The 14,155-nt window shown below is 39.5% G+C and overlaps 1 protein-coding gene across 1 annotated transcript; it reads left to right on the top strand.

Moving 5' to 3' along the window:
* Positions 1 to 476: 476 nt before the first annotated feature.
* On the top strand, positions 477 to 12,376 carry xpnpep2 (X-prolyl aminopeptidase (aminopeptidase P) 2, membrane-bound). The gene is made up of 21 exons (XM_079269292.1): positions 477 to 596; positions 1,249 to 1,310; positions 1,611 to 1,721; positions 1,814 to 1,877; positions 2,621 to 2,725; positions 3,350 to 3,436; positions 3,593 to 3,736; positions 4,908 to 5,009; positions 6,174 to 6,255; positions 6,399 to 6,600; positions 7,041 to 7,130; positions 7,422 to 7,531; positions 7,705 to 7,782; positions 8,844 to 8,915; positions 9,009 to 9,069; positions 9,311 to 9,380; positions 9,589 to 9,693; positions 10,434 to 10,493; positions 10,636 to 10,712; positions 10,829 to 10,918; positions 11,921 to 12,376. Exons 1-21 carry the CDS (start codon positions 545 to 547, stop codon positions 12,119 to 12,121), a joined length of 2,025 nt encoding a protein of 674 aa, XP_079125418.1. The 5' UTR covers positions 477 to 544; the 3' UTR covers positions 12,122 to 12,376.
* Positions 12,377 to 14,155: the final 1,779 nt, after the last annotated feature.

Genomic DNA, 14,155 nt, shown 5'->3' with positions numbered 1-14,155 from the left:
AAACCAGCCTTGTCCATGTTTTTGAATGCACTATTAGCATCTCTCCTGTCGTATTGGTGTAAATAATCATGATAAAAACGACTGAAGTCTCTTTTTATTTGATCAAAAACACATTTCCAGAAGATGTGGGAATACCCAACCCACAGCTGCTGAGTTGTATCACAACACAATAAAAAAAACATTGGGCGACACAATGAAATGCAGAGGGAACAAAAATCAGGTGGGAGGTCATGTGACACACACACATTGTATCTTAGGCCAGAAAGCAATGTTTCTGAGCACCAAGATCCATCCCCGAAGCCACTGCACATGATTTCTATCTAAGGGCCGCAGAGAGAGGCGATAGCGGCAGAGGAGGAGGAGAGATAGGAAGAGAGAGAGAGAGAAAGAGAGACGACAGTCATGCACTTACAAGCAGGCACCCACACACAATCTCTCATCAGACACCCACACACACTTTCTCACATACGCTGCATACACATCGGAGCACCTGCTTTGTAGCCTCTGTCTTTGGATCTGCTCGTGACGGGCTCGTAGTGCCAAGATGCCTTCCTGTGGCTGGTTGTTGTTGGCTCTGTCTCTGGCAGCACTAACAGGTAAAAAGTTCCTCTTTGTCCTCGCTGATCTGTCGGAGTGTGAGTGTCAAGTGTCTGATCTCTGTGTGAATACTTTGCTGCTCTTTAAAAAAAATGGATCACATGTCAGATTTGAGTTCATGTATTAAAAATAGCTTGCAAAAAGGGGCATAAGAAATTGCCATCTGCATGCCATCTCTTTTTGTGCCTGTTCGTTTACTCATCAGGATTTCTTTGCATAGAATTTCATCTAAAAAGGATCTCACAGATCTGTCTCATAATCTTCCTTTTTTCAGATTGGACAAATCATTTTTAACATGGACGTGATTAGAATGCAGTCTCTTGATTGATCGCATTACTCTCATTAGACAAGGTGGTTATTATGATTGATATCATTATTTCTTTGCTCCGCTGCCTTGTTTGAACTTATCCTGTGTCCTTTACTTTGACTGAGAAGGGTTTTTTGCGTGCTTATAAATTGATAAATTGCATTGACTCCACTCTGACAATCACTGTGTCTGAAAAGATTCAACACGATAAATCACCAAAATAAATAAAAGAGCAGCACTCTAGGGTTATCTGAAAATGTGCTTCGACAGCTCAGCTCGGTCACTACTTTGTGTCACTTTCCAAGGTCTTCTTTTTTTTCTCACTGTGCGCTTTTTAATTGCAGGAAACACTTTTGGTGCTGTTGCATACGTGCAAACTGAGAGGAACTGCTCCCTGTCACCCCCGGTAAGACAATGGAAGCACTGTGATTAAAATAAAAAAATTACAGAAATGATGTCATAAAATTGACCTCAAAGAAGTCACAGAGCATTTTCCCATCATGAAACATGTTGCACAAGTTTTATCTTGTTACAGTTAATGATTACTGCACATGCACTACAGTTAATGATTACAGTGGGAGATACAGCAAGGGATGAATCAGCAGTTCTGCAGGTTTTAATTACATTTTAAAGACTTTTCACAGTCTTTTTATTTCTCTGCCTGCCTTTGTCTGTGTGTGTGTGTGTGTGTGTGTGTGTGTTACAGTACCTCCCCAGCACAGCAGTAAATACCACTCTACGGCTGCAGGACTTACGAGAGCTAATGCTTCCCCTGAATATCTCTGCCTACATTATCCCTGGCACTGACGCTCACCTGGTACATCTGCTGTCCGTCATAATCAATTCATCTGGGTTTAAACCGTGTGTGCGTGTGTGTGTGTGTGATGCTAACCTCTGTTTCTCTGTCAGAGTGAGTATATCGCACCACGTGATGCCAGGATGGCCTTCATGACCGGCTTTACAGGCTCTGCAGGTACTATCCCTTTTTGCCTCCTTTTTTTCTCTGCCTCATCCTCCTCCTCTTCGTGTTCTTCATCGTCCTTGTCGTCGTCCTTGTCGTCGTCCTCCTCCCCCTCCATGACTCAACTCCCCACGTCTGAATGCCGCGGTCATGCAGCTTCTCTACTTTCATCCCACATCCTCACCACACAGCCATCTCATCGTTCATTTAGCTTCATCGTTTTCACTCGCTGCATGATTGCATCTTGTCATTCATCTGCGTTCTCCATCGCAGAGTAACTTCACCATTAGATCATGAGGTATATTTTCACGCAGTAATGAAGAACAGAATTAATGATCATAGATATGTCTGTACTCAGCTGTTCCGTGCATGAAAGGATAAGAGGACAGATGACATTTCGGTAAAGTGCTGTTGTCACCAGGCCAAACCTCTGCCAGACTCTTGAAAGAAAAGTCACATTTTCTGGGCCTCCATTAGGAATCGGACAAAATTTAGATTCAGCAGTTGTTACCGAAGTGTTTCAATCTCATGTGAAGGTACAACAGTGGAATGACAATGTCAGGCCTGATTATACATCCATCACCCTCCACCAGGCTGCCATCTCCTCAGTGTTTCTTCTTCACATGCTCACATGTTTCAAGATTAGCTGGCCAATCACGCATTGTTGCAAGTCAACTCTGACTTTTACAGTCGTTTGTAATTTACTGTCGATGCTGAGCTCTACCTAACGCAGCTGCTGTCCCGTCTCTCCTCAGGCACCGCCGTAGTTACTCAGACCAAGGCCGCTCTGTGGACAGACAGCCGCTACTGGGTTCAAGCCGAGAGGCAGATGGATTGCAACTGGGAGCTTGAAAAAGATGGTGGGGAGGGTGATCACATTGTGATTGCTTGTTATGACAACGCAGGACATATGGATACCAATCAAATATTTTTGGTCTTTATGATCAGACTAAAAACATCCTGACAAATGCTGCACCCGTTATCACAGGAATTACATGATAGAAATAGCTCACCAACAAACTAAAAGTCACTGCATGCTTTGTCTTGCAAAAACACTTTTATCACCGACATATGATGCTGATGTTTAGACATTTGTGAAGGACAAAATGTAGTAGAGAGCAGCTTTTTATGACCTGTCGTCAGTCGAGGATTGGTACAGTGGCAAAGAGAGTTCAACCCCACAACACAACACATACTGCTGTCTTCAGTGGAAACAAATGTGTTTGAGGCCGAGCACTGAGCTGTCTGGTCGTGTGTAGGTTCATAGTGGTTATAGGGTTTGTATTAGTGGAGAATGTGTTATCTGAAACAGAATTAAATTGACATTTCTTTGCAAAGCAACTTGTGCTGATTTGATTTAATACACATCTAAAAAAAACATTTTTTATATTTCTATGGTGTATCACAATATTCACCACAGGTAAGTCAAATGGATCCTCTAAAGTCAATAATAACTTGATTCTGTCATGTGTGATGTCCCCCAGTGTCCATCAGCAGTGTAGCAGAGTGGCTGATGTCTGAGGTCCCACCAGGCGGCAAGATCGGCTTTGATTCCTTCCTCTTCTCCCTCGGTGAGTCGCTACTCTTCATCTCTCTCGTCAGTCCAGGTTAACGGCAATAAAGTGCTCGCCCAAGTCGATGGAAAATGATTGATGGAGCCTCCAGACGCCACACAGGCTGTTTACTTTTGATTGATGTGTGTAATCATCTGCAATTTCCTCCATTAGAAACACAGAAGGACTACAGCCTCAATCTGGACTCGAGCAATCGTAGCCTCAAGTCCGTCCCTGTTAACCTGGTTGACGAAGTGTGGAAGGAAAGACCGCCTGTCCCTCCTGATAACCTCACCCGCCTGCCCGACAGAGTCATACGTGGGTTTCCTTCTATGTCTGTGCTGTACACACACTCTGCAGTCTGCTGGTCTGCCTGCGTGGTGCCCTTTATCTTTGTGCTGATAAATACCTGTAAACTGGACAGAAGGCAATAAGCGGCTCCACAAACACACCCATAAACAGCCTGTTCATGTTTTTATGGCTGGCTGAAAGATCAAGTGCTAACTTTGAGAGAGTGGAAAATTCTCAGGAAAAGGAAGTTGTCTGGACGCTCATAGACCTTTTAGTCTTTATGGTATTAGAATCGACAAGTGGAACAAATGTAGAGCATCATAAACACAATGGTCTGTGTGTGTGTGTGTGTGTGTGTGTGTATGTGTGTGTGTGTGTGTCTGTCTGTGTTTGAGTCTTTTATAAATGCTTTCTTATAGTTTGTTATGACATTTTGCTCTCATATTTGGCATTAGAGTTCATAACAAGATAAGCAGTTTTTAACAGGAACGTCAAAGAAAAGTTACTGAAAAATCAAGGATATGTGTCTGGACATAACAGGAAGCAGCACATTAACAGAAGGCAATACTATTCCCATCCTTAGAGCTGCACTAATCAATATTTTTATTGGCACAATGGGTTAGATAATGTGTAATTTAAAAGGTGTTGCTCGCTGCAGATACCCTCTCAGGGCCTGTTGGCATCTTGAAGCTTAATTGTTTTGAATTTAGAGCCTGCAACTTTTCTGTCAGGCCTCACTGCCACCGCTCTCATCAAACTCATTTTTAGCCGCAGCAGGCCTCTGTATGCTGCCATGCCCACCACATGGCAAACAGCTCAGTTAGCGGCTAGCTGGTGAACATAGTGCAACATTTAGAACCTCAGTGGTTGGATATGTCCCTCTGAAGTTTGAGGAGAGCTGAGAAGAGAGACAATTTTTGGACACAAACACAACTCCAAGTGAAGGATAATGTTACTCTGTGTCTGCTGAATGTGTAAATCCTGTAGAAAATTGTTGGCTTTGAAGTTCACAACATCAACTTTATAAGATAATATGTCATTGTTGTGTTTTCAGCTTGTTGCGCTGCGCCCTAGTGGCCAGAAAATGTAATGCCGGTCTAATATGATTATGGTGAACATACATAATATAACTAAATGTCTATTTAAGGAATACATTTTCATGTGGATGCAAATAGAAGCAAAATGTGTGTGTTTGCAGAAAGGTCCTGGCAGATGAAAGTGGAGCACATACGGAATCAGATAAGAGACAATCCATACGAACCGACAGCTCTTCTGCTGTCAGCTCTGGATGAAACAGCCTGTAAGTAACTCTAACTCCATGAAGCTTTCTATAAATCATGTTGCTGTTGTAGAAAAATGTATATCAAACCACAGTTTAATTCACTGAACGACGCCGTTGATAATGTGAATGTATTGCAGACAGTTCATAAAAGCATCTAGTTGAACACGCAGTTGTATCTCTTCACCACAGAAACAGAACTTGACTTCTCCCTGAAGATAACTTTTTTTAATTGACTTAAATGTGCAGAACTACATCCCACTATTAAAACATGACAAAAATAAGATCATATCTGATGATTTTAAACAAAATGTATACAATATAACCTTAAGAGAAGGTGCAAACACACAAGATGCAAAGAAAATGTGTATTAATAAAACAAACAAACTTTTTGTCATAATTGTCAATTATGAAAAGAAGACCCTGAACCATGTAACAAAAACAATCAGAGTAATATTGGTTTGAAAATAAGATGATAAGATGGATAATGTTAAAACAGGATACAGTTTTACAGTAAAGCACACAAAACATTCAAAACTGCTGAAAAGTAAACCCACATGGCTCATTTTCTTTTTTTTGTAGGCCACCTAGTGGCTGCAGGCCCTAAATATGTGCTGAGTTTTGCTAGCTTTAAGGTAATCTGAAATGACAGTTTGCATCAAAATAAAATGACAGGAGACAAACAATGCAAAAATACAACCACAGCTTTAAGGATCAAACTATAGCCGGAGGTGTTGCAGTCTGATGTGAAGAATTATGAAACAAAATCAGACTGACAGGAAATGTAACACAAAATTAAAGAAATATTGGAAACAGACAACAGATGTTTTTAAATGGGCAATACTCTTATCATTTTAACAAGATATTCAAAAAGACAGAAACAAACATCACTTTCTTATGGTCCTTTATTATCGTCAGTAATCATATTATTAAACTGATTTGATTTACTGTTTGCATATTGGATGTTCAGTTCACCACTAACGGGTTTCAGACATTCTCTGACTTCTGATTTCAAGATTAGCAAGTCTGTGTTCAATGACAGGAACACAGAAGAAGTCACGTCTATCAGACACAAACATTAGATATAAACAGCATGTCTCCAATCAAGTGGAGGAAGCAGATGATGTAAATGAATGCGCGAGCCGCTGCTGACAGTCAGTGACGCTGTATATTTTTGATTTCCAGGGCTGTTCAATCTTCGCGGCAACGACATCCCGTACAATCCCTTCTTCTACTCCTACACACTGCTCACAATGGACGAGATCTGGTAAATCCATTTTCCAGGGATTGCATGTGTGAACATGTGTGATTCCTTTGAAATTGTCTTCATTATGTCTCTGTTCTGTCCCATCACATATACGAGGTATATAAGGACATAGAGCATGTTTCTTGTATATCCACATCTCCCAGGCTCTTTCTCCACACGGACAGAGTGACGGATGAATTGAGGGTGTACCTGAACGCCTCCTGTAACGGGTCACTTTGTGTGCAGCTGAAAAGCTACGACACTGTCCGAGATCACCTGAAGAAGTATGTGGCACAGAGTGGGGTTAAAGTGTGGATCGGCACAGAGTACACAAACTACGCACTTTATGAGATCATTACACCAGAGGTACGTAGATATTTTATTTTATAATATTTACTGTACTCTAAGCTTGTTCTTTTTTTCGTGTTTTATTGTTATTTACCTTGAATTAATTGCTCTGTGTACATATGAATGCTAATGTTAATTTGTGTCTGCTGACTGTGTAAACTGTCACAGGTTTTCCTGCAAAACTTTATAAGGTGATAATATGTCAGTATTGTGTTTACAGCTTATTTCGCTGCCCCCAAGTGGCCAAAATAATGTTGAAATGTGTGGTTGAAGTGTAGTTTCTTTGTAATAACTAAATAACAACGTATTCCCTCATAATAGCAATAATCCATGTATGTGTGTGTGGAATGTGAATGCACACAAAGAAATAGCTCAGAAATACCTCTCTAAGCTAAAACAAATAGTATTAAAGTATAAATATGTTGTAGTCATTGTGATTGTTTTTTTGCATCGTTTAGGAGAAACTAATGACAAGCTCCTACTCGCCTGTGTTAACGACGAAAGCGGTGAAAGATGAGACTGAGCAGCGAATCTTGAGGGATGCTCATGTATGTCATCTTCACACAGCCACACTACCTCACCTCCACACATAAAGGTCCCGTCTTTACTTGCATACATGTGACTTCACTGTCAGACTGGTGGGACATTTATGTATCGTTTTCATCGAGAGCTGGAACACTTCAGTGAACACACACCCTGATACATTTATTATCCTCTCCGGAGATGTCTGAACAGCCTTGCAACATATCACGCGACTCATCGGTCCGTATGATTCGGGCTGATGTGATCGATGCAGAGACTCTCCTGGTTGGTCATTGTGTCGTTGTGGTTCTGTGCAGGTGAGGGATGCAGTTGCGGTCATCCAACTGCTGATGTGGCTGGAGAAGGCAGTGCCAGAGGGGAAAGAGACCGAGCTGACTGCTGCAGAATACGTCAATAAGTGTCGCGGGTGAGTGCAAACGAGATGGAGGAGAGCTGAGATATTGTATTTGCTGAACTAGGTAGTGCTACACAAGCTAAATTCAGTCACAATATGAATGAAAACATATTTCATAATTAGAACAGTTATAAATACACTGACTTCAAAGTTGCCTTTCACGGGTAATACAAACATCATTACAGCAAACAGAAAGACAGCAGGGGCCCAAGCTTTGAGACGATCTCTGCAAGTGGACCCAATGCTGCACTTGCGCATTACAGGTAAGATTTATTTATATTCTTCCTCTTCTCACTGATCTTTTCTTTTTCATGCCAAACGTGTATAAAACCATAGTGGTGGTTTTGGATCATGGTTCCTTATGTTATTGATGAAACTTTTTCAAAGCATACAATAAGTTGTAAACTGATTGAGAGAGGAGAGAGGATTGAGAGGAGGCATTGTGGTGGCCTCGGGAGGAGTACTCAGATCCTTTTCTTAAGTGAATGTAGAAATACCATAATCTAAAAGTACTTTATTACAAGTAAAAGTCCTGATTTTAAAATGTTACTTCAGTAAAAAGTATCAGCAAAATCTATTTAAAGTATCAAAAGTATTTTACTGGCAAGTAAGTTATTGTGTCTTTATGTTCATATGTTTTTTAGGCTACTGGATTCTGTTGCATTCCATTACAGTTTCGTTGTGTTGTTGTTTTACTATTATTAACTACTTATGTACGGATATAAATATAAGTATACATAACATGTATTTATATTTGTACATAAGTAGTCGTGTCTGTTTGCCTTTGTTCTGTTTTTTAGTACAGTATGTCTATTTCTGCGTATGTACATTGAGAGCAACTAAAAAGTGTAAGTGTCTACCCATTAAAGCTGATTCTGATTGGTAGAACAGTACTGCATCATATCACATTAAGATATCTTGTGTTTTTCTTAATAAAAAGTAGTAACTAAATGTGTAGCAGAGTAAACATTACAATATTTCTCTCTGAAATGTAGTGGAGTAGAGGTATAAAGTAGCATAGAAAGGTAATATTTGAACAATGATGCTCAGGTAAAGTACAGTACTTGAGTATCAGTACCTGGAACAATCAGTAAAACTTACTTTACACCATAATAATCGCAATGTCCCTCTGCGAACCGTTAAGTATCATCACCATCTCTCGCTCACTGCTCATTTTTTATGAGCTCTCCACTATCAATCTACATTGTTTAGAAAATGGACCGCAGTGATGTAAAACCTTTAAAACACTGTCTTGGTCCTTTATATGCACGACAACGATCATCTGCAGAGCTGCTACTATTTCCTGTTTTTCTGTTCTTTGCAGCCCGACAGAAGGAACGAGCAGGAAGTTGACAGTGAATGAGATGTACCTGGTGGACTCTGGCGGCCAGTATCTGTGAGTAAAAACACACTCTGTTCACAGGCTCTACAGTTTCACATCACATCACTTGCATTTGAAATGAGTCATCATGTCTCTCACTACTATCAGAGACGGCACCACTGACATCACTCGGACAGTTCACTGGGGAGCCCCTACAGCGATGCAAAAGGTAATACATTACATCTCATAGCAAAAGGGTGAAAGTGATGTTTGAAGGTACATTTATATTTTCTCGAACACAGGAGATTGCCAACCAAACACACTGCAGCCGATCAGTCAAACAAACTCTGTTGTTATTTGACTTTTTAGCTGTAAAAACCTTTGCTGTAATGTTCTTTCACAAACCATAATCCAAAATATTGCTTTCAGATACCTTTTCCCTGTCATTAACCAGCTGTCTGGCTTCACAGGAGGCCTTCACTCGAGTGCTCATGGGAAACATCGAGATATCTCGAACCATCTTTCCCTCAGGGACACGAGGTGGGAATGAAAAACGTTCATACATGTTTAAAATGAGATTTACAAGGATTCCACCCTGAAACATTTTCTAGTTTCACCACGAGGGAGTCCTGTTTCTCCACTTTTTGATCAGCAAGTTTTGACCAGTTTTAAGTGGATGAATTACAGAAATATATCTGCAGCAGGATGTTTGATTTGAGCTCTCTGTGTGGCTTTTGTTTATCAACAGGTGTAAACTTGGAGATGCTGGGTCGCCGGGCATTGTGGGAGGTGGGCCTGAACTACGGCCACGGCACAGGTCACGGTGTTGGAAACTACTTTGGAGTTCATGAGTGTATGCTCTCGTTTTATTTTCCACATGTTTTCAAAGTTTACAACCCCAGTATGGAATTGACAAACGTATCCAGTGTAGTGACATCTTCATCCATCAATAAAAAGCTCATTTGAAAGCATATCTTACTAAAACAGAGTTCAAATGCGAATATCAATGCGCTGTGATTTTTAAAAGCATCATTATTATGATGGTGTTTATGCTGTTTTGCATCAAATTGTACTTCATCTTACTCTGCTGCTTGTACCGTAAGTGGGAGGGATACATTTGATGAACTGGCTGGCAATTTGCATGTCAGAGCACATATTTCATTTTGCAATGTATCGCATCTCGTGTGACCAAATACACTGAAAGGAGCTGACAAATGAGGTATCTGATTCTCTGATGTAGAGCTGCAAGTAATTATCGCTTTCACTGTAGATTAATCTGCAGATCACTTTCTCTCAAATAACTATAAAATGTCAGAAAATAGTGAGAAATGTCCACCAGTTTCCTAAAGTGACTGAATTTGAATGTTTTGATTCGTCTGATCGACAGTCCAAAGTCTGGTATGTGATATATACATTATATATCTTTATATTTTGTAGAGTAAAACACCCCAGTTTGTTACTTTCGCGACACAGCTAACAATGGAAGTGTAAAAATGAATTCACACCAATGAAATGTTTTTAAGATTTGTGTTTACTTGGTTTTGCGTGGTGTAATCTGTATTTTAATGATGTAAAGTCTTAATATTTTTACAGGGCCAGTTGGATTTCAGAGCAACAACATTCCCTTCAGAACTGGCATGTTCACGTCTATCGGTAAGATTTTATTCTTTCTCAAAATAAATCCACGTCCACTGCAGATACCACAACATTTTGATAATTTGAAAGGAAAGTAACTTTGCATTTAGCGTCCCTCAAATGTTCAAATAAAGAAAAACGGCTAATGATTTTACATTAGAACCTGGATATTACAAGGAGAATGACTTTGGGATCCGGATTGAAGATGTTGCTGTGATCGTACCTGTACATACAAAGGTAGCTAGAAAACAGAGCTTTGTTGATCATCGAGAATCATGTCAATAATTACCTGCTTTTAATGAATGATATGAATTCAATATAACTTATTTGTGGCTGTGCTTTTTTTCACTTAGTATGGTCATAACTATGTGACCTTTGACACTGTGTCGCTGGTTCCATATGACAGAAAACTGATTGACATCACTCTCCTCAGCTCAGAGCAGGTATGTAACTGTATTCAACTGCAAAATGAGCTGGAATTTCACCATCATTTCTTTTAAAAGGGAGTACTAAACCATTAAACACATTCAATAAGTGCACATTAACGAGCTTTAATGTAAGTTTACTTCCCAAAAGATATGATCAGTTTCCTGATTTAATTTGTAAATACCTCTTTATATAAGAGAGTGACATCAACCGAGTCTTTCGTTTTCCTGTTTTACGGGTGGCGGTTTCCTCTTAAAATCCCCTCTTTACACTTCAGGTCGAAGCTTCTCCGCAGCTCAGAGATCAAAATATTCTTTGTAAAAACAAAACCACGTGTGAAATCAACAACTGTTTTGTTTTCATCGTGAGACTACACATACGATTTCTTTGTAGCATCATTGTACGGAAAAGAACAAGTTTACAAAATATTAACTTTTCACACAAGCACAAAAAAACCTGTTGTTTTTTTGGCTGCACAAATTGAGTTCCTGTTATTTCCTCAACTTCAGTTTCTTTATTGTGAACATCACCTGGAGACTTAAAATCTGTGGTGGAAAGTAACTAAGTACATTTTTTCAATCACTGTACTTTAGTCAAATCTGAAGTACTTAAACTTGACTTGAGTACTTCCATTTTATGCTACTTTATCCTTCTATTCCACTACAGGAATATATTGTATTTTTCAGTTCACTACATTTACCCGACAGCTATAGTTGATAAATACTTTTAAGATTAAGATTTTATATTTAAACAATGACAAAATATAATAGAATGCATTGTTGAGGATTAAACTATTGACCAAGTGGCAGAACAGAACAGAGTGGTCCAAGAATTTATCCCTGTGGAACACCATTTTTAACCTTAGTCCAGGAAGATACAGTATAATGTTGTTTTTTGATTTATTTTTGTCTGTTATCCACTGATTACTTCTTTCCTTGATACCTGTTTTCACATGCCATCAGTGTACATATTTAGGCTCACCTGTGACTGTCATTGAGAGTGGTCTTTTCTCACTGCAGCTTCAGTGGCTGAATAAATACTATAAGACAATACGGATGCTGGTGGGTCCTGAACTGGACAAACAGGGACTACAAGAGGAGAAGGCCTGGATGCTCAAACATACAGAGTCCTTCGTGGAGTCTGGATCTTCTGCATCTGTCTGTTCCTCCTCGCTGACCCTCGTTGCTCTGGCTGTCGCTCTCCTCCACAACATCATCTGAGCATCTGCATCTCTTTTGCACATTCACAGCAGACTTGCGCACTAATGTTACTCCTATGCAGTCTCTATTGAGCAGCTATATCAGGTTGAGAGATGCACTGCAACTTCTCAATTTTCAATCAAATATATATTTGTTTGATAATTTAATTGGGTGGGTAAATGACTGATATTGTGGTATTATATATAAAGTAAAATTAACTTTTGTGTGATTTTTGATGTTGTTTTTTTTGTTTTGTTTTTAATCTGGACATTTGTATAACCAGCTGATATCATTTCTATTTTATTAAAGTAACAGTCTTTAAAACAAAGATGTGGATCCATAGAGGGAAATATTGCACTTTTCACTCAATTGTATTTATCTGACAGCTACAGTTAACATTACTAATTATTTCATGGATGAATATTTTTATATTTAGAAAAGGATCAGTTTATAGATTATGATGAATGTTTTGATTGATTAACTGGCCTAAGAGCATATAAAGTGTTTTGTTCAACTCACCAAAATGGCCAAAGAAAAGAACTTGATAAAAATGGTGTAGCTGATCAATTCTTCAATGGTACTTTAAATCAATCACTCAGCAGCCAATCACGATATGTGTGCAGGAGCTAAAGGTGCGTCTGGTTTGACACCAGCATATAAACACAATAATATCCTGCATTATCGCCAATGGCTCTACTTCAAAGACGCACTACTACTTTTATTAATTTTCATTAAAATATAGACGGCAACGTGCTAAACGTGTGGCTAAAAGATCCCAGATAGAGAATCAACTACTTCCAACCTCGTCCGACTAATGAGGCCACACAAAGTAGAGGTTTATATTCTCCGGCTAGCCGTAGTTTGAACTAGAGCTAACATTAGCCACAGACACAGAGGGAGATGCAGTTGCGTGATCAGCTGAGATCAGCAGCACAGATGTGCACACCTAGAAACTTGCTCCAGACATGATCTGTTGAGAAGTGGAAGTCAATTTCGTTCTCTTTCTTCTTATGAACATTGAGAGTGCTCCACCTCGCCTCTGTATATTGTCCAGGACTGTTCTCGACCTATGGCATTTTTAGTCGACAAACACTCGATTTTGTCAACTAATCGATTTATTGATTTAATCCTCCTCAAAGAATCACACAAAAGCACCACTTTAAATTTTGTGTCTTCTACGTTTATTTGAAAAAAAACAGTTAGTATGAAAAAGCATACAAAAATGATTAATAGACTAAAGAGATCTCAGCTGACTGAGAACAAAGCGACCGTTTAGATTCCTAATCGACGAAGAATAGGCGGCCCTATGTTGTTTCTAATGAGGCCCACCAGGGTTGTGTCGTCTGCAAATGTATAATATAGACTATGGGCCTATGGTAAAATGGTAAAAATGCAAAATACATACACTAAGCTGCTCTTCTGGAATGGTTATCACATATTGCAATAATCATATAGTACCTACCAATAACTTAGTAGCCCTGAAGTTTGGTTTCCTCAGATGGTACCGATATATGCCTGGGCCCATGGACTAATATGATTGGAGTCATATTTGGTGGCTATGGAGGTGATGTTCCCAATGCACACTGTATGTGCAGCTGAGAGCAGATGTTTTACTTCTTCCACTTGTTAAGAGCTCATTCCGGCAGATAGACGGCTGCCTGGCAATTATGTCAAAGCGACTTGAAGGTGTGAATGTGCTGCCGTCACACCACACCCTGTGTCTGCATGCTCTTGTCAAACATCACGAAAAGCACATGAAGAAACATTTGATACAGAAAGTTCAACAGCTTTCAGAAAAGGCATTTTCATCCATATCCGTTCTGCGTTGGGGTTTGTGGTTAAGAGGCCCAGAAAAAGAGGAATAACAAGTATGAGATCATTGTTCTCAGGGAACAAACGTCTCTTCTGCTGTGTTTTTGTTTATGTAACATACAACATATGTTTATGTAGTTACTGTTAAGTATTTTAAATTCTATATTGTTTACATCTGTGTTTGCTAGCTAGCATGGCTAGCTGCCTTTGTTGTCATAACATTGCTCCATAAGTAGTCAAACA

The sequence above is a fragment of the Melanostigma gelatinosum genome, assembly GCF_949748355.1.
Source record: "Melanostigma gelatinosum genome assembly, chromosome: 5".
Lineage (NCBI taxonomy): Eukaryota > Metazoa > Chordata > Actinopteri > Perciformes > Zoarcidae > Melanostigma > Melanostigma gelatinosum.
Note: the sequence above shows the minus strand (reverse complement) of the source record. Positions and strands in the feature narration are given on the sequence as shown.